The 20,740-nt window shown below is 47.4% G+C and overlaps 1 protein-coding gene across 1 annotated transcript; it reads left to right on the top strand.

The window, feature by feature from the left end:
• The first annotated feature begins 735 nt into the window (after window positions 1-735).
• Window positions 736-20,708, top strand: LOC130387831 (ubiquitin carboxyl-terminal hydrolase 33-like). Its single transcript, XM_056597119.1, has 24 exons — window positions 736-869; window positions 3,876-3,971; window positions 4,157-4,210; window positions 4,414-4,476; window positions 7,191-7,340; window positions 8,064-8,178; window positions 8,899-8,968; window positions 10,066-10,179; window positions 10,418-10,496; window positions 11,239-11,731; window positions 11,856-11,996; window positions 12,749-12,864; window positions 13,517-13,689; window positions 14,431-14,501; window positions 14,710-14,743; window positions 14,863-14,908; window positions 15,057-15,237; window positions 15,387-15,513; window positions 16,342-16,511; window positions 17,123-17,204; window positions 17,370-17,478; window positions 18,329-18,431; window positions 18,919-18,987; window positions 19,251-20,708. Exons 2-24 carry the CDS (start codon window positions 3,891-3,893, stop codon window positions 19,406-19,408), a joined length of 2,799 nt encoding a protein of 932 aa, XP_056453094.1. The 5' UTR covers window positions 736-869; window positions 3,876-3,890; the 3' UTR covers window positions 19,409-20,708.
• Window positions 20,709-20,740: the final 32 nt, after the last annotated feature.

Below are 20,740 nucleotides of genomic sequence, written 5' to 3'. Positions count from 1 at the left end.
AGAACAACTCACCCATCTATAATGTTTTTTTTAAAAAATGTATGATGACTATATGCTATGTAAGGTGACCTTGGGTGTCTTGAAAGGCGCCTCTAAATTAAATGTATTATTATTATTATTATTATAAGTTAATGATCGGGCTAAAATTAGATCACGTTGGCTATGTAATCGCTGACAACAGGGGACATTTTATAGCGGTTGGTGTGGAAACCGCCCGGCACATTTTAGCGTCCTTTGGCTTTGGTCGGGACTCAGGACACGCAACTCAAAATTGGGTCTGTCCCGGCAAAACCAAGACATCTGGTCACCCTATCACAAGTGATAAAAAAGCGTGGCAAGCTACTCAGCAAAAATGTGCGTTTGAGTACAACGTGCGGTCCGCACTAACACTAAACTTTGATGTCAAGTAGGGGGCCACAAAATATCATCCCCCCGAGCCGCGAGTTTGAGACCCCTGGGTTAGGTTGTTAGTGGTTGTGAATATCCTAAATATATCCTAGCAATAAACTTATTTAAAAGACAGCAAATTAAAGAAAACCTCAAACCTAAATGACTACTGATTTTAAAGCATATGTTACAGTATATTATAAAAGACTCCTTTTTGATTTATAGTGATTTTTAAAAAATTATTAAATGTTAAAATAAAGAAAATACGAAGTAATAAATCTGCCGGCGAGCAGCACATGTACATTTTCTGTCACAGACCGGAAAGGGGCGGAGTCAATACGAGCGTCACCTGGAAGTCCAGCAGAGCGAACGCTAGACGTGAATGGTCGCTCTTTACAACATGCATCTTTAGGCTTGTCTTGGCACATTTGGACAATCATATCAACCCCGATCAAATTCAGCAATCGCTCACATATCTGCAGGTAAGGGATGCGGTGATAACCAAGTTTTGCGGATGTAGTAGCAACAACTGCTGGTCGTTATATCGCAGAGTCACTAATCCATGCTATGCACGGTTATATCAAGCTAATACCTAACGTTATGGCTGATAACGCCAGCAATGGCTAGCTGAAAGTAGCTCGTAGAGGTAGGGCAATTGTAGTGGGATAACCAAGTTCACCCCTTTGTTATTCCCAGCAGATACGTAGTCTTGTTTATATTGCCATGGCTAGATGGCCGATCACTGGAAACCGCTAGCCATGGGCTAACATAGGCAGCGGTCGACATTGACCGGGGCTAGTCCATGACGTCTCTCTGACAGCTCGTTACGGGTAGCAGTTACAACTCCAAAAGGCAATGTGGGTTCATCTTTATCACTCGTGTGAGTTGCACAGGCAGTATGAGTACTACCCAATGTGCTAGCTGTCGAATTCAATTGCTATTGGGTACCAACGTGACGATACATGTCAGTGTTTGGCTGGCATCCGCTAGCAACCGATGTTAGCCTAGTGACGAGGTACTGTGAACATGCGCTGTCGTCTCCTGCATTAGGTGTCCTTACAAGTTGAGCCTGGGTCTAGCACAATTGCCGAAGTATTATCGTAACCCTGCTTTGTTAAAGTATGTAAAGGAAAATGAGTCTGTTCTTCCCAAAGCTGTTCCTACAGTGCCATTGGGACACGAGAATAAATATATCCCTAGGCGTTGAGTGTCAAAGCTCAATAGAGTGAAGGAAGGTCTCCTTCAAGGAAATGAAGTGTTATAGCCATTGACCTCTCTTGGTTAATGGGTTTGCTTGTCTTTAATGTTTAAGCCTCAGCCATATGTGTAGCATGTCGGAACGACATATTTGGTTGAAACATAATTCAACACTTGTAGCTGAGTCAGACTGTTGTTGGTTAATTGTCTATAGCCCAAAGCCTTACTGTGTGTGTGTGTGTTTGTGTGTGTGTGTGTGGGGGGGGTCTTCATACTGATATGCCTTTTGTTTTGTTTTGCTTTATTTCTCAGTGCCTTGAGGATGAGATTACTCCAATAGCCGTGTTTATCTACAGCTCTGAAGTGCAATAGAGAGAGACGTAATGTACTATGTAACTAGTTGACAAGTGAGAGGATTGTGCAATAGACGCAGATGACCCAACAGGACAGGCAGGCTTATCGATTTCTGCAAGACTGGACTTGACCTGGCTGTAATGGAGCCTGTGCTGATCCCGCTGTCATTTTGTGTCCCAAGCTGATCTTGTTATCCCTCACGTTATCGCTCACGTAATCGCTCGTAGTAAAATGTTAGTACACTCAAGTCTTTCAATTGCTTTTCGGGAACTTATGAGGATTGCCAACAATCTACATCCAATAATGTGTTTCCTCTATAATGAAATTAATCCAGACGCTATACAGCCTATACAGCATTCGGCCTTCCCCTGAACCCGTCTTCAGCTAAGTCAGTGATGTTTGCTCTCCACGAACAGTGGAGAGATGGGATCAGGCTCAAGGCCTGCGTTGCCATGGCTGGGGGGCTTATGAAATTGTAAACAAGATCTGTTACAGTTACATGGTATAGACTAATCATCTTGTCATAAATGGCAAAAAACAAAAAGTTGTTCTCAGTCTATTAATTGAAAATGTTATGTCCATAGATAAAGTATGAAAAATAAAACAAATGTTATTGCGGACCATTTTTTCGTCTCAACAACGCTTTTCGTCACGTTTTAATGTTGCGATATTTCGTGGCACGAAATATTGTCACCCCCCTAATCTCTGCATTGCGTTGTGTCCCTGCCCTCGCCTCCAACAGCCAGCCCCTCGTCTCCTTAGCAGCACAACTGCTTCGGTCCCCCGGTGTGATGCTCACTGAAAACAGGGCCCACATGATGAGTCATGGCTCGACTCCCCAGGGATGGCTGCTGTGTCTCTTGCTGGTAGCCATAGCTCTACTGGCGCAATACTCGTCCTCCTCACACACATCTATTGGCTCCTCTCATCTCTGTATCATAGCTTTTGTCTTTATGAGCTGGCAGGAGGCTTAGTTTAGGTACAGAACAGAGAGTCCTCCCCTCTGCTCCATTCACAGGAAGAACCTCGTGCGTGCAAGGCTGGTCTTTGGTTTCCCGCCCTGGGGGGCTTCGGGTCGAGGTACAGCGAGTCATCTTTTGAGGGTCATTAGATGATATTAAATAAAAATAATCAACCTTGAGTGTGTACGGCAGTTGGTGTGTACTTTCTGTAGTATTTGTGGTGGTTACTTGTGTATATATATTCCCTGGTTAAGGGGTGCTGAATATTTGTTTAACCAAAATGCTTGGGAACATCTGATTTAAACGACAGATTTCCATCGCCAGCATTTATTTTTAGATTTCCCCCTTTGACAGCGATGAGAAATGGAATATTAGCCCCAAGTCATATTGTGTCTCAGCAAGTCTTTCCTGCTGACGTTGTGTTTTCTTTTTTTTTTACAATGTCTTAACTATAGTGCAATGTTCTTCCGGGGACTGCAACACAGTGACACAGTTGTTTTGAAGTCTATCTCCCATCTCAGGCTTCAGCCTGTCGGATTTGAGTACAGGATGTAGTTCCTGTTGTTGACACCACATGTAAAAGGGGGTCACACTAGTCTGCTATGTTCTTCATTTTCCTCGTTGCAACACGTGTTGGCTGATAAAAATTCCAGTGAAGTCAAGTGCAAGCCATGGATTTCCGATATGCATGCCTGTGTAACTGTGCATTAAGGATAGCAAAGGGGATTGGTATTGCTGAAACTATCCATTAAAGTTTCTACACTTGATCATATATTTTTTACTTGGTTCTTTTATCATCTTTCTACATTTTCATTTGGGATTCAATTCAATGAAGATTATCACATGGTCGGTGCATCTCAAACTTTGCTCCCCGCGAGTTTGTACCAACAATTGAGCCATTTTTCTTCAGCCTCCCTCTGTGCCTCTTTGTCCTCCTCACCGACGCCCTCTGATCGTGTCTGGTGTTGTCTCCAGGGTGATCGGTGAGCCATGCCACCTGCACAGGGAGACTGCCCCCATCTGGAGTGCGTCGGGGAGATCACCAAGGAGGAACTCATTCAGAAGTCCCATGTGAGTCGCCTTTCTGTGGCTATACCTCATGGTTCCGCTTCTGTAGAACGCACACGCACGCACAAACAAACACACACTGTTTGCTGCTACTTGATGTCCATTCGGCCCATTGGAGCTTGTTGTACTTAAGGAATACGGAATTGTGGAATTTGATCCTTCCTTATCCTAATGTTTTATCTCTTTAGGGCCAGTGTCAAGACTGCAAAGTTGGTGGACCAAATCTCTGGGCGTGTCTGGAGGTAAGTCACACTATCTATTTTCGATTTATTATTTGTATTTTGTTGAGCTGAAAGACAAGTCATCAGTGTGGTCAAATATATATTCGGGTCCTCTGTTGGCTTCACACCACAGTGCTGTCGTTGGTTTTGTGAGCTAACAGTGTGGTGAAGTGTTCTCTAACAGCCCCTCTCTCTGTCTGTGTGCCCTGGTGCTTCGTCTGCAGAACGGCTGTGTGTATGTCGGATGTGGGGAGTCGCACGCCGACCACAGCACCGTCCACTCCCAGGTAAGACCTCCCGGACTCAGACATGATGTTGATAGGGCTGCTCGATTATTGAAAAAATCATAATCACGATTATTTTGGTCAGTATTGAAATCACGATCATTCAACCGATTTTTTTTTAGTTTGAAAACATAATGTATTTATTCAGCATGTCTCTCCCAGAAACACTTAGTAACTTTGAAATTTCGCCTTAAAAAAATACACAAAATGGTCCAAAAGAAAATGTTTAAATCTAAAATAATGTACCGATATGTATCCAGCTGTTCCAGCTGCACTCTCTATAAAACATTTAATAGAAAAATTTATAAATATCGAAAACTCGATTATATTAGGGAATATAATCGAAAATCAAGATCGAAATTCAATTAATCGCCCAGCCAAAGTTGTTGAAGTGCTGCTGTGGGATGATAAGATGGGCCAAAGGCCACTTATCTACTGGCCGCAGAAGAACTCAACTGTTCGTCGTAGTAGTGTTTTGTCTATAGCATGAGATGTTCCACATACGATTTAAAACAAGGGAATATTCTCGAGTTCAGAAGAGGGACTCTTAGCCTCCAGCATTATATCCATCATTTTAGGACTCTGCTCTGCCATTAGAGAGATACTAGTGGTTCAGGCAACACACACACACACACACACACACACACACACACACACACACACACACACACACACACACACACACACACACACGTTTAGTTTGAGCAGTTCAAATGTTGGATTTGGGGTTTCTTGGCAGAATTGGCCGGCCTTGGATCATCCATAATGAATTCTGTCTCCCCAGGGAGCTCCTCCAGGAGGACGTGCTAGCACATTGACACAGTATTCCACACCCTCCTCCTCATTCTCTGCTCTCTAACACATGGCTCGGAGCCTGCTTTCTTCACAGAGCAGCCTGGCCATCTGTCCCTCCTCTGGGTTACACCTTTAAAAATGTTGTGCAACTCGTTTCACGAAAAGTCGACGTTGCGTTTCTCTACCGCAGCCCAGTGCCGGTGTGTGCTGCACAGCTCTGTGCGTGTGTTGTGGTGCTCGTTCTGGCTTTCTTCTCCACACACGGGGGGTGTGAGGCCTACGCGGCCTCGAGTTGGAAATGTTGTGACTTCTTTTGAACTGCCAAGTTGCTGCTGGTGCAATGGATCACCCCCCTCGGTTCAGAACGAACGTGATCCACGGGTCGGCTGCAAAAAAACAAAACAAAATCTTAAAAAGAAGAGGAATAAAGCCTCATTGATAAGTGATACCAGCCGTATCTGCCCAGTTAACCTGCTGCTGTGCGAGAGCCCATGTCCTTACAGCAACACAAGTTACGAACTCCCAAATGACTCGTAATATCCTTGGCTGATATTCAAGAGCTTCTTAGTGCTGTTCATTGAGTCCTCCAATCAGGAGCAGTCTGTGAGCACAGGGTGAAAACACGCAATCTGTCTCATCTTCTAAAAGACGCGATGCCAGATTTACTTTTGTGCAGCATTTAATTACTGACTCTCTGGACTACTGTAATGATGAAGAACCTTGGGCTTAGCTCAGACGGTGATACCCTTGTTAGTCTAATGGAGCATTTAATCCCTCCTCTTGTGAGGGTAGGTCACTGCCTGAGAGCAACGCTACACTGTTCAGTCGCATTCGGAGTGGCCTGTGATTAGTCATCTGCGAACGCTGAGCATTGCGTTTTGTACATCCCCATGCTTGAAGAGACAACCACAAAGCATGAGGCAGCGGCTTTCATCATTTATGTTGCATTTGTTGTCAGGCATTTATGCTCAAACAGACTTGGGCTCCGTTTCTTACAGGTTGCGGTTAGGCAAAACCCAAAGAGGGAAGAAGTTAACATTAGCTGCAGCTTACAGCTCATTCATTAATGATTGAAACAAGGAGATGGGGTGAGGGGGGGTGAGGGGGGGGGGGGGTAGAGCTAGCTCCGCCCAGCTCCTCTCCTCATCTCGGCCTGGCAGAGCGAGTTGCCAACAATGCAGACCCTGTTGAATAATGCATGTCATGCTGCTTCCACAATCTTCCACTGCTCCCGTTCTGGCCTACCCGTCTGTCCATCTGTGGGTCAGTGTGTCTGTCTGTCAGTCTGGACCCCCGGTGGGACAGCAGAAAGACCAGGTTCAGCACTTGTGCTACCCCCACCCCCCCACCCGTCTCCTTTTGTCCTTTGAGGCACCAGAGTCTGAACCCGGGTGACACGCTGTCGGGTTGCGGTCAATCGATGCATTGGCAGGTTATTTGACTAGAGGAAAACCACTATGCTTTGAATAGGCATTAATGGGCTCCGCCTCCACACATGCAAATGTGGCTAGATAGGCCATCAAGCCAAAGGTGGATTTAAGGCACATTTTAAATAATAAACATAAAAGCTCTGATGCTTTTATTCATATCAACTGGAGTGCAGAAGACGTGTAATTGAGGAGCAGGTATGGGATTTGGCATCTTGCTTGTGGAGGCTTAAAGGTAGGATTAGGACATTTGGGCTCAAAACCAGAACTTTCTGGCGGGGAGTCAAACCCAGTGATTACTGTCGACTGCCGCGCCACCGAAAATCCCATCCCGATTCCTAAAGGCGTTTCTCTTTCATCTCCCCTAACGACCCCCTCTAAACCGACTAAAGTGAGCCGCATGGATGTCACTGAAACACATTTCCATGAAATCAGATCCCACGGTGTTGGTTGGTCCTACGCAGCACGTTGCTAAAGCGTTTGTCCGGTGTGCAGGAGACGCGCCACAACCTGACGGTGAACCTGACCACGCTGCGAGTGTGGTGCTACGCCTGCAGCAAGGAGGTGTTCCTGGAGCGCAAGCTGGGCCCCGGGTCCCCCCTGGCCGACGGCAGGACCCTCCCGTCCCCCCAGGGCGCCACTCCGGTGAGGAACACGCCTCTCACGCCGCCCGCCTCCACGCTGCACATCAATACCTCTGTCCTACGGGAGGTTTCTCCGTGGCTGCCAAGGAGGGCTTAAATGCTTGAGCTAAGATAAGATAAGAGATAGTCACTGATGTTTTGTTTCTTTCAGAGCTTAGTTCTGAAAGAATTTCAGCGTCCAGTGTTGAAAATTGATAAGATAAAAGAAAATAATAAAAAACGCATCAAGGTAATATCTATAATTGAAAATCCACTATAGCCTTTTTAATCAAGCGTAAACACAGGCTGCGGATCGTTATTTTGATGAGCCAACTGTGCTGGCTCATTGCACAGTGCGGAGCAACACCGTGCACAGTTCTTACTCTCTGAGCGTCGGATTCCTCGTCATCAGTATTTATGAGAGGTTGTTTTTCTGTTGTGTGTTTTTTCGTAGTGCGGTTATATAACTCTTATAACGCTGTGGAAACGGCCATAATTATTTCTGTTGGTTGTTAACAGCAGTCTGTCCCTAAGTCAGTGTCGGATAAAGATAACATTTACACTTGCATTACACAGCATGTGGATATTACCATATCTACGTCCACATCTTCTGACGTGTGTGTGTGTGTGTGTGTGTGTGTGTGTGTGTGTGTGTGTGTGTGTGTGTGTGTGTGTGTGTGTGTGTGTGTGTGTGTGTGTGTGTGTGTGTGTGTGTGTGTGTGTGTGTGTGTGTGTGTGTGTGCAGGAGAATGGCGGTCGGGCCCCTGGAAGCCCCGCCTCCCTGCGGCTGCCCTCCCCTAACGGCGCTGGCGACGACCTGGACATGGAGACGGAGGAGGACGACGAACAACGGACCAGAGGTGAGGGCCGCAGCGGACCCCCGCGCTGGTGAACACTGATTAGTGACACTGTCATGGTCGCCACCACACGAGTACCGTTTGACCACACATCACCTAGGGCTGGGCGATTCATCGAATTCTGATCGTGATTTAGATTTTTTAGCGTCAAACGATCACAAAACTAATATATTCGAGTTTTCGATTTTTTTTTATTTTTTCTTTTCATTACATGTTTTATAGAAAGAACAGCCGGATACATATCTGTAATTTTTTTGGATTTGAAAATTTTATTTTTGACATTTTTTCTGTATTTTTTTTAAGGCGAATAATTCAAAGTTCTCAGTTACAAAGTCATTTTTTTGGGAGAGACATGCTAAATAAATACATCATGTTTTTTTTTTTCCATAATCGAGCAGCCCTAACATCAACTTGCTTTTTGTGAGCAGTCGTAGAGAGTTTGTTGTTCTCCATCTGGGTGCTGTGTTTCAGTTGTAGCATTAGTGATTTAAAATTCAAGAAAAGGTGAGGCTTTAGGAAAGATGGTGGACTACGCTCCTACAGTGCAATAATGAAGATTTGTTTTCATATTGCACTTTAGGGTTTTTCCATTATGCTTTCATTCGGTCGAGTGAGTTGAGTCATGGCTGCAAAAGGACCATGCAGCCCTTGTGTGCATCCATCTAGCGTTTGGATTTAAGAGGATTGACTTTTCTTTTTCTTCCTCGCTCCTTTTTTTTTTAGGTTTGACCGGGTTGAAGAACATTGGCAACACCTGCTACATGAACGCAGCGCTGCAAGCCCTGTCCAACTGGTGAGACCGCTTGATAAGTTCTCTTATTATGATTGCTATTTTCCCTCCATATAACTCTTGCCTCTCTTCAACCCTTGAATCTACTACCACACTATTTCAATCATGGATTCTGGATTCCCTTTTGAATTTCTTATTAGTTCAGCCTGCGTTGTAGCGCTTTCTGCTTTACCACTGGGGAAAAATGGCCGCCGTCGGGTTCACTTCAAATGTTGCCCCACTGGGGGTATCCGCAGTGCAGCATTGGAGCTGGGCTGTGTTGGTCCGTTTAAATGTGTCTCCCTGTAGGATCTTCAGTTACAAATGAACCAGCCAACTCTTTCTTCCTGGGCCGTCTGTTTCATCTCCTTCACGGCCAGGCCTCTCCCAGCCAGCACGTTTTTGATCGTGCATTTATTTTATTTGTTCTTGCCGGGAGGGACCCAGGGCATCCACTGAACATATGTGCAGGGACCTGTTGAGCATCGGTAAAAGGTTTCTAAAGGCAGGTGTGTATTGCACAGCCTGAATAGAAGATTAAAACGGGAACGGGATCTGTGCCAGAATTGGCTCTTATGAAATTCAAAACAGACTAAAAATAGGATACCGTGGAAACAAAGTCACAAGAGACCATTTTTCCGGAGCTTGTGTGTGTGTGTGTGTGTGTGTGTGTGTGTGTGTGTGTGTGTGTGTGTGTGTGTGTGTGTGTGTGTGTGTGTGTGTGTGTGTGTGTGTGTGTGTGTGTGTGTGTGTGTGTGTGTGTGTGTGTGTGTGTGTGCGCGCTCGCGCTCGGTGCCCAGTTTTGTCCCATTCGACAGCTTGTGAGGCTCTGCGATTTGTATTCCATTTAGATCCTTCTTTTACCTGATTCCTTTTCGTTAACGACGACTCACGCAGTGGAACACAATCTGAAACTCAGTATTCCTGATCTCATTCGTGCAACGGGATGGCAATTTTGCTTTGTCGTAAAATAAAAATTAATGAATATTCGCTGGATTAAGGTGACGTTCCTCTGTCATGGACATGAACCCTGCAGCGTTTTCTGAGAACAGAAACCTGTAACTAACGAATGCTTCGTGGCCACATATGAACCCTTTCTCTTGATCTTCTGTTTGGCACAGTCCGCCGTTGACACAGTTCTTCCTTGAATGTGGTGGCCTAGTGAGGACTGACAAGAAGCCTGCACTGTGCAAAAGCTACCAGAAACTAGTGTCAGACCTCTGGCACAAGAACAGGTCAGTCCCTATCTCTATCTCTCTCTCTCTCGCACTTGCTCTCTCATATTGCATCGATATCTTTCACTCTTGACAAGTGGATAAACAAAGGGCTTGTGCAGCGCTGACATGATGTTGCCTTTATCAGCTTCTCGTAATCTGGCCCTTCTGTAGTCTTCTATTTTGGCACGGAGACGCTCTGTGTGAAACGCTTGGCTGCGCCATCTGTGCTCAGAGTTTTGCCGTTGCTGTGTTGCAGGCCTTCCTATGTGGTCCCGACCAATCTGTTCCAAGGGATCAAGTCCATCAACCCCATGTTCAGAGGGTACTCCCAGCAGGTGGGTGCAGTACAGGCACAAAGGAAAGGGCAAGGTGGCCATCACTTGTGTGGCTCGTAGCGTGGGGTCTGTTTGATATGCAGAGGTTTGACCAGGTTTCTCTCCAGTTGCCAGTGATGTTAGGCATTGGCACTTTCAATACTTCTGTCTGCTCTATTTGTATTGCATGTACAATGTTTATTACTAGTATGAGAAGGAGAAGCCAGCCGGTATGCACTTTGTTATCTTTTATCCATGTATCTAACTATTCTTTAGTTTAAGATTGAGTCAGTCCCGATAAGAGGATTCGTCTGAAAGATAATTACTTGTGCAACTGCAAAGCCACTGAGGCACGCACGCACGCACGAATGCACATACACACACGAAAGCAAAACAATTCAAAAGCTGTATTATGAAAGCCTTGACAGTACTCCTGGTTTGGCCCGGTTCCATTTCGCTAAGCACAGTCTGTTAACTCGTCATGCCTTGTCAGATTGAACTGCTGCAAAGATTTGTGTGAAAGACGAATACACTCGAGGTTCTGGAAGAGAATTGACTCTCTCAAGCTTGGAAGACCTGCTTTCATTATGTAAAACCATCCTGATGTTGCATTCTACAGTCGTTCGCCGGGACTCTTTTGCTTTTGGAGATGATTGCTTTGTGAAAGATGAGCCAAATCGTTTTCTTTACTTTTCCGAGCAATTTGAAACCACAGAAGAGTTTTTAAGCGGCCGTGGGTCTGTTTCCCCTCGCGTGCGTCCAGGACTCGCAGGAGTTCCTGCGCTGCCTGATGGACCAGCTCCACGAGGAGCTGAAGGAGACCCAGACGGAGCCCAGCGACGACCAATCCAACGGCGTCGCCGGGGACGACGGCCCCGAGGACGACAACCGCAGCCAATCAGAGAACGACTTCCAGTCGTGCGAGTCCTGCGGCAGCAGCGAACGCGCCGACTGCGAGGCGCAGGGCGGCGGCGGCGGCGTGGTGGGCGTGTCCACGGCGGACCGGCCGGCGGCGGACGACAACGCCAACGAGGCGGAGATGCTGGTCCCCGAGCGGGACGAGGTCACGGCCAACCGCTCGTGGCAGAAGGAGAAGAACATGATCAACGACGCGTACCGCTCCGGGGTCAGCGGGGGCGGGGACATGGGCGCCGACCTGGACAAGGACATCGACACCGCCGCCGCCGCCACCACCAACGAGAACACGTCCTTCATCTGCAGCCAGGGGGCGCTCAAGGTCCAAGGCAACAACACAGGTGAGCTAGCGGTCCGATGGGTTGGGTGCTTCACCGTTGGCCGAGCCGTTTTGGAGGTCTTCATACGCGGGATGGTCTTGATCTTGAAGCTCAAGTACGACCCGTTCGCTCCTCCCTGCTGCAGAGTCATTCCAGGACATCCTGGTGTCCAGCACCACCCGGCCACAGTCTCCCGTCCCCATGGAAGGACACCATCCCAAACTCTCCAGCAGCCCGCCGAAAGCCTCCTCCGTCTGGCCCAACCTCAACTCTGCACACAAAAAAGGTACCAGGCGCCAGTTAAACGATGCAAAGTGGGCCGTGAGAGCCTTCAGAATCATTTCCTGAAGAAGTTAAAGAGTAACCATGTTTTATAAATCGAACAAAGGGGATAGCGCCATCTCTGGTGAACCAGGGAATATTGCATGGAATTTCTGATTGGCGCCAATTGGTTGCGAGGCATAGCAAATCCCTGACCATTTACTTGACTTGGCAGTCAATTCAACCAATGCCACAGTAATATAGTTATGGAAGTCATGTTTGATTGCGCACTTCAAAGATATGGGTGATTTTATCATTTTTATATTCCATCTAACTAAAATCAAGGTACTCTCTGTGTGTCTGTCTTTTGACTATCTCGAAGACCGTTCAGCCGGAAGACTTCACACTTAGTGGGTGTTTGGCAGAGGAGCGAAGGAAGTGCAGTTGAGTGTTGAGTGTGAAGTTGTGTGGATGAGCGCTCCTTCAGAAAGCTGTCATACCAGAGGTCAAGCAAGGGGCCAGTTTCATACGTTTTTGGAACGGGCACTGCGGGCACTAGTGTAGTTAAGATTTATTTTTCAAGAAAAGTACACCCCCATTAACATTCAAATTTGCACTTCAATGTAAATGTGTCAGTGAGCCACGCGGCTAATTTACACATGTAGGTCAACAACAAAACAATTACACTCAAATAAATTAAAAACATCCAGTAAAGACAGCTACGGAGCCGTTCCAACGACTGTCCCTGAATCTCTGTCGTCGTTGCCTTCCCACCAGCGGTGACCTCCTTCAACCCCCCGAAGAACAAGCGCCAGAAGAAGTACCGCAGCGTGGTGACGGACATCTTCGACGGCACCATCGTCAGCGCGGTGCAGTGCCTCACCTGCGACCGGGTAAGAGCTGGCCTCACCTGCGACCGGGTAAGAGCTGGCCTCACCTGCGACCGGGTAAGAGCTGGCCTCACCTGCGACCGGGTAAGAGCTGGCCTCACCAGCGACCGGGTAAGAGCTGGCCTCACCTGCGACCGGGTAAGAGCTGGCCTCACCTGCGACCGGGTAAGAGCTTGGCGTCGCAACGTGACCTCCAGAAGAGGACGCCTCTGGTCACGCCCGGGCGTAGCCTCCGGTCATAATAGATGGACGCCTACATGGCCGGGTGGGTGGGGGAACTCGACGTGTAGCCGTAATGGGTCCAGGCAATGCACATGTATTATTGACCACGGTAACGCAGGGAATTCTGCACGGCACCGATTGGATTTGAGTGGAATGAATATATGAATAAATTAGATCAAATTGAATAATTCTAGTTAGATTATTTTATATAGTCATTTGAAGGAAATGCATTACATTTTCATTACATGAAAATACTAAGATGTACATATTGTAGTATTAGTAATAATATGCATAATAATATTAAATACTTTTATATTGACATTGAAAACTACACGGTTATCAATGGAAGGGAACATGGCTCTGTGTTAATGGAAACAGGACATCATGGCTGATCTCGTTCTCCTAACTTCTTGTCGCTCTGCACGCACGGCAGGTGTCTGTGACCCTGGAGAACTTCCAGGACATCTCGCTGCCCATCCCGGGGAAGGAGGACCTGGCCAAGCTGCACTCGTCCACCCACCAGACGTCTCTGGTCAAGGCGGGCTCCTGTGGGGAGGCCTACGCACCCCAAGGCTGGATCTCCTTCGTCATGGAATACATCAAGAGGTACCTGCCTCCACTGGGGCACTTGGTGTTGTTGTTGTTGTAATTGTCGTCGTCGTTGTTATCGCCGTCGTTGTTTTTGTTGTTGTTGTTGTCGTTGTTCTTGCTGCTGTTGTTGTTGACGTCACCCATCATTGCGAGCTGCTGAACACGGGTGCAGCTCATCGTGCTCAGTGGGGGCTCGTTAATTATTAAGTACCCGATGGAAATGTGTGTACGCTGAGGGTATGGTACACTTTAAAATGATGTGGAATGATTCAAAGCCAAGTAGTACCCCAGTAACACATGGGTCATGGAACGGGAACAATGTGACAACCTTTCTTTCTACAATTAAATATGTTGTCGGTGCATTTTGCTGAATGGGTGAATAGTAAAAGTGTTTAATTAAGCTTACGGTTCAGAATGTCCATTCTAATTCCATGTTGTCTGTAATTAAATGCATATCATAATGCATACTCCCACCCATGAGTTACCTTCTTACCCTACTTTGACACCACTTTCTGAAAGAGTCCATTACCTGCCCTTCGTCTGCCTAAACGGAGCTTAAAGAGATTAAACATAATGTCAGAGTAGTGAGATGAAGGCCCGGGCTAGCCTGCTTATTCACTCCCAAAGAAAGCACTTAGAATTCCACTGTGTCTTGACCAGGAAACTTCCACTTTTTCTTATTGGAACCAATTTACCAATTATTCAGCTCTGGAGGGTTGAGTTCTCAGTACTTATTGGCTTTTTATTCTGTTCTAGCTGGTTCTGGGGTCCAGTAGTCACGCTACAGGATTGTCTCGCAGCCTTCTTTGCCAGGGATGAACTAAAAGGTAAGAAAGCGGAGGTTTGTGTTAATGAATACCGTCGTAGATGATGGGTTCTAGTTGTTTGACAGCGGGAGTACCATATGGCTGACGCTGCCCGTCCCAGACAGCCGGTGGTCGTAGCAGCTTAGTTTTCCTTCCTCTTGTTCCTCCGGGGATTAATAAAGTGTCACCTTATATTAGACACTTGACTCTTTGTTTCTGTGTATTTTAGGGGACAACATGTACAGCTGTGAAAAGTGCAAGAAGTGAGTGTTTTTCCAGCACAAATTAAACGATCACGGTTGAAAAACAATGAAACTGAATCTCGAACACCCACTCTTAACATTTCTCTGTACCCGTTTCCTTTTTTCTTGTCCTTATTTAGGTTACGGAACGGAGTCAAATTCTGCAAAGTACAGAGTTTGCCCGAGGTATGCAAAGCCTCTAGAGTCATTCTTTTTTTTTAAATGTTTTGTTGCTGCAACAAAAAGCCCACACCGGGTCATTTCACTGTTTCACATCGTTTCACCGTTCTCCTCGACGCCTCCCTCCTCTCGCGATCGGCTCCTGCCGCCACAGATCCTCTGCATCCACCTGAAGCGCTTCCGGCACGAGCTGATGTTCTCCACCAAGATCGGCACCCACGTGTCCTTCCCCCTGGACGGCCTGGACCTGCAGCCCTTCCTGGGCAAGGACAGCGCCGCGCAGACCACCTCGTACGACCTGCTGTCCGTCATCTGTCACCACGGCACCGCCAGCAGTGAGTCGGCACGGCGACACACACACACGCACACGCACACGACGGGAGGCGGTCAGTGGCCCGGCCCCCTCCCGTAATCGGAGCGTTTGTCCGTGTGACCCGCGTCAGTGCAGGGGGTCGTTCCTGACCTCCTCTTCCCCTTGTCCCAGGCGGCCACTACATCGCGTACTGCCGGAACGACCTCAACAACCTGTGGTACGAGTTTGACGACCAGAGCGTGACGGAGGTCTCCGAGTCCTGCGTGCAGAACGCCGAGGCCTACGTGCTCTTCTACAAGTGAGCGTTGTTCCGGCCGACCCGAGCTGTCGGCTCTGCCGCAGACGGAGAGTGATTGTGCATTAGCGGGCCCCTGCTGTTCACAACCGACCTCATGAATCGGATTGAACTCGGCTGCCATTTCTCCGTGCTACGCTCTGAACGGTCTTTACGTGCACGGTGCCGCGGACGCCTCACTGTGTGTGTGTGTGTGTGTGTGTGTCAGTGTTTCCCACACATTGACGAGACTATGGCGGCCCGCCATAGTCTAATTTCGGCCGCCATAGTCTCTGCGTGCACATGAATTATTATTATTATTAAAAATAATAATAATAATAATAATTCAACAAGTCCCCCAGTCAACAATTGCTCCATACCCCCCCCCCCCCCCCCCCCCCCCCCCCCCCCCCCGGTCAACAATCGCTCCATACCCCCTGTACCCCGTCAACAATCAACAATCGCCCCATACCAGCCCCCTTCCCCCCCCCCCCATAGTCTCCAAAATTTCTGTGGGAAACACTGGTGTGTGTGTGTGTGTGTGTGTGTGTGTGTGTGTGTGTGTGTGTGTGTGTGTGTGTGTGTGTGTGTGTGTGTGTGTGTGTGTGTGTGTGTGTGTGTGTGTGTGTGTGTGTGCGCGTCCTGCCACTGACGCCTCATTGTGTGTGTGCGTGTGCCCGTCCTGACGCCTCATTGTGTGTGCGTGCGCCCCCTTCCTGCCGCCTCATAGTGTGTGTGCGCCCGCCCGTCCTGACGCTTCATTGTGTGCGTGCGCCCGTCCTGACGCCTCATTGTGTGTGTGCGCCCGTCCTGACGCCTCATTGTGTGTGTGTGCGTCCTGTCCCGCGGCAGGAAGAGCAGCGAGGAGGCTGTGAAGGAGCGGCGCCGGGTGACGGCGCTGATGAACATGATGGAGCCCAGCCTGATGCAGTTCTACGTGTCCCGCCAGTGGCTCAACAAGTTCAGGACCTTCGCAGAGCCCGGGCCCATCTCCAACACTGACTTCCTCTGCTCGCACGGGGGTGATTACAGCAGACATCAAGATGCCCCCCCCCCCCCCTCAACGTATCTCCCCTATCTCTATCCCTCTTCCCCAACAATCATGTCCTCCCCCCAAAATGCCAGTGCTGCCAAGCAACCCCATACCACCCCCCTCCAGCCACCCCCCTCCAGCCACCCCCCTCCCTCTCCCCCCACCCGGCTTTGTCTTTGATCCTTGTAAAGGATTTGAAAGTTGAAGGAAGGCTGTGCCCTATTCCCAGTAGTACTGGGCGGGCTTCAAAGGCTTTTCTTTAATTCCCTTCCCTCTGAATGACTCTTTAAACTGCTGGATGGCGGGAAGAGATGAGATGCTGAGATGATGCTATTTATTTTTTACTATATATTTATATTATTTTATATATATATTTATTATTTCATTATTATTTATTTATTTTAACGGAACTTGGCATGGGAAAGCAAATTGGAATGGTCTCCATCTCTGTGGCAGCCCCAGCAGGCGTTAACACGGTCTGGGAGACGACTCAACGTCTAAGTGTTCACACCGGCTCCGATTGGACGTCTGAGCTTGGCTTTCGCGTACTCCTGGCTGGAGGATTCATCTTTTTTTCTATTTTCTTTTTGCGTCCTCCAGGGGTGCCCCCCAACAAGGCCACGTGCATCGACGACCTGGTGGTGATGCTGCCGCAGAACGTGTGGGACCACCTGTACAGCAGGTAGCCCGCCAGTGCACACGTAGAGAGTAGGGATCCTCCGGTATCGAGGTTTATTCTTCATCAGCCTTTACCGATGACCGATACCGATTGTTGTCTTGAGCCGATGTTTGGAGCCGATGCTGCAGCGGGTAATGAGACCGCTGCCCCCCCCCCCCCCCCCCCCAGGTACGGAGGAGGGCCTGCCGTCAACCACCTGTACGTCTGCCACACCTGCCAGACGGAGATCGAGAGGCTCGAGAAGCGCCGCAGGACGGAGCGGGACATGTTTGTGCGGGTACGTCCGGCGGGAATTCAAATCGCAAAGCGAATTCAAATCGCAATCGCAACGTCATAGAACGCGACTGGCAAAATCGCAAAGGGTGTGATTTGTTACCGTTACTGACTGGAGATCGCTAAGGTTTATTTTTCTTTTACAATTCCATAGTTAAATAAAGATGTTGTGATATCAATTCACCTCAACACATCGGCCTGGCCTAAAGGAAAGAGCAGTTTACATGTTGACTGCTTCCAGTGTTGTGTTGGTCATACTAAAGAAGGATTTATTGCTTCTTTTTTTTGTGGATAAATCAGAACATAAGGAACTTAATAAGGTAACACTTTATTATAAGGTGCCATAATGAATAGCAAACTAGTCGTTACCGAACCCTTTGTTAATATCTGTTAATGACTAACGTGACTTCAGCTCCTCGCCGGGGGGAGGGCCGAGGGGAGAGGTGTGAGTTCCATGAGAGGTTCGTCATTAATGCGGGGAGACGGACTCTGTCCACCAGATGCCCTCCGAACATGAGGGAGGAGGGGGGAGGGAGGGAGAGAGAGAGAGGGAGGGAGTGAGGGGGAGAGGAGGAGAGGGAGGGGGGAGAGAAAGGGAGGGAGGGGGGGGGGGGAGAGAAAGGGAGGGAGGGGGAGGGAGGGGGAGAGAGGGAGGCATGATTGTTTGAAAAGGAGCGCCTTGAATTGGAACTCAAAGTGCATATAATCAATAAGAGCCCCCATATGCCGTCCTCCTCTCAATCCTTTTTGCCCTCACACTTCATGTCCCTCCCTGGTTTTTCATTCTCTCCCCCCCCTCCCCTCCCCACCCCCCCCCCCCTCCTCCCCCGTCCTCCTGCTGTCGCTCTCTCCAGCTGAACAAGGCCTTCCAGGAGGAGGAGTCTCCGGTGGTCATATACTGCATCAGCATGCAGTGGTTCCGAGAGTGGGAGGGCTTTGTCAAAGGAAAGGACAATGGTAAGTGGACCGGAGGCATGGCAAGCTCCGCCCCTTCTTTACCCTGATTGGTTGTCCATTGTTTTTTTGATATCCTTTTGAAAGTAGATGTCATATATATACTCGGACACTTCCTACTTATCTTGTTAACCATCTACTGTGTAGCTCTATTCCATGCATGAGGATACATTTGGATAAAAAAAATTCATGTTGCATTCATAATCTAATTAGTTACCAAATTGCAAATTCTACCCAATCCCATGAAAGAAAATCCAACGAGCTCATGTGAATTAATCTTCAAAGAGCATGCTTAATTCACCCATGTCAGGTTTGTATGCTTGCATGTTCCCAAAATCGCGTATTCTCTCGCCATGAATATTAATCTTTGAGAGCTTTTATCAAGTATTCTCCTTTGGTCCTTCAGTTGTTTACCATTGATCAAGATAGTGGAGCTGCAATCACTGACACTGATGGCAAATGTGTTTTTGTCGTCTTTATTCTTCTGAAGATCCACCAGGGCAAATCGACAACTCCAAGATTGCAATGAACAAGAATGGCCATCTGACGCTTAAACAAGGTACGGTTTGAGTTATTGTTTTCCTAACCCATAATGTGGACTCAATCTGAACTCGTACTACAGTATGTTTGAAAAATAATTGTGATTCTTGGTCTTTGATGAATGCTTTGTAAGTGAAAGCTCCAACGATGTGCTTTTGTATTGTATTCTTGTATTAACCTGTCTGGTGCCTGTCCCTTTTTTTAGTCATGGGATAATCAAAGCTGGGCTGGTGCCTCGGGGGTTTGTGTAAGCCCGTGTTTTAATCCTACTCACCCCTTCAGGAGCGGACTCGGGGCAGATCTCGGAGGAGACGTGGAACTTCCTCCACTCCATCCACGGCGGCGGTCCCCTGGTGACGGTCCGGCCCAGCATCAGCCACCAGGAGCCGGAGTCGTCCCAGTCCGAGGAGAAGATAGAGTGGGAGACGCGCTCCGTGTGACCGACCCACCCCGGGGAAACCTCCCCACTCAGAGAGAACCCACACTCACCAACTAACAATTAAACCACCTTTTTGTTTTGCACTTGACTTTTAATTTGAAAAGCATTGGAGGGAAGGACCTCATCTCCACCGCTTTGAGGCAGGCGTTGAACTCCAGACACCGCATCTGAGCCCGCCGATTGGTTCACGTCCCGTTGTATATATCTGTTAATAGCGCTCTTAAATTTTTATTAGGACTGTAGTATCCACGTGTTAGAATGTTTCCAGACAGTCTGCCAAATCCGACTTTAGATGAACGTCTTCGGTCAGACGCCAGACTAGCTCACATCTGGGTGAATGGGGCGTTTCATCTCGTCTCCCCCCAGAAGTTATGCTATAACATAGTAGTAAGACTGGGTATGAGATTACCACACCGCAAACATTGAACTTTCACATCGATAAATGTGCAGCTAATGATTCCATTGAAAGCCCAACATAGTTTATTCTTGACCAAATGAGCATATGTGTATTTGTCTAGTTTTGTTTATAATGATTATTCACTTTGCATCTTGCTGTATATTGAACCGAACGTTCCTGTTGCATAAGAATACTGTCCAATGAAAAATGACAGACTAGCACTGACACTTGACAATAATCTTGAGATTATTAAGGGACTAAATACTAAGTGGTCTTGGGAAATGTTGTGTTTTGCAATGTTCTATAGATGGGCGAAGTGGCATGCTAACACAAATGTGTGGTTGTATTTGAATGTACCGGTACTTGTAGTACATGGGTAATGTCTGGTTGTATTTGAATGTACCAGTACTTAATAGTACATGGGTAATGTTTCCAAGCACTTACTTATTTATCCCACTAGGGTATCATTTACTATGATGTGGAATTTACCTTTATAGAAAATGTGACGGTCGGTTCTGAATGCATGTTTTGACCACACTTATTCACAAGCAAGACCCCCAGCTGTGCTTCCCGTAAGCTACAACGAAATTCTAAGCTATCCATTAAACGTGTACATAATCGTAACACTTACAGTTTCACTCAATTGTAAATGCTCCAAATACTTAACCAAATGTATGTTTTCATTACAAATCTGAAGGCATTGTATATGAGCATGGTGTTGCTAAATTTGAATGATGACGAGGGATAAATAATGAATGTTGCACTATTCCATATTGCATTTAGGACAATAAATTGGTTCTCATTCTGCTCGCTGATACGATTAAAATGTTAAAGTGTGTGTTAATACATTGTGTTAGCCATTTATTTAAACATGTGATCTCCATAATGGGTGCAAATAATAACCAAAGAGTGCAGAGAACATTTTTGCTGACTGAG

Source organism: Gadus chalcogrammus, chromosome 8, assembly GCF_026213295.1.
Source record: "Gadus chalcogrammus isolate NIFS_2021 chromosome 8, NIFS_Gcha_1.0, whole genome shotgun sequence".
In the NCBI taxonomy this organism is placed as follows: domain Eukaryota; kingdom Metazoa; phylum Chordata; class Actinopteri; order Gadiformes; family Gadidae; genus Gadus; species Gadus chalcogrammus.
This window is presented reverse-complemented; position numbering and strand designations above follow the sequence as displayed.

Excerpts from the sequence above, each read along its gene's own strand:
- LOC130387831 (XM_056597119.1), top strand. The coding sequence starts at position 3,891 with ATGCCACCTGCACAGGGAGACTGCCCCCATCTGGAGTGCGTCGGGGAG. Across the intron at positions 11,997-12,748 it reads CAACTCTGCACACAAAAAAG|CGGTGACCTCCTTCAACCCC; the intron begins GTACCAGGCGCC and ends CCTTCCCACCAG. Across the intron at positions 13,690-14,430 it reads GTCATGGAATACATCAAGAG|CTGGTTCTGGGGTCCAGTAG; the intron begins GTACCTGCCTCC and ends ATTCTGTTCTAG.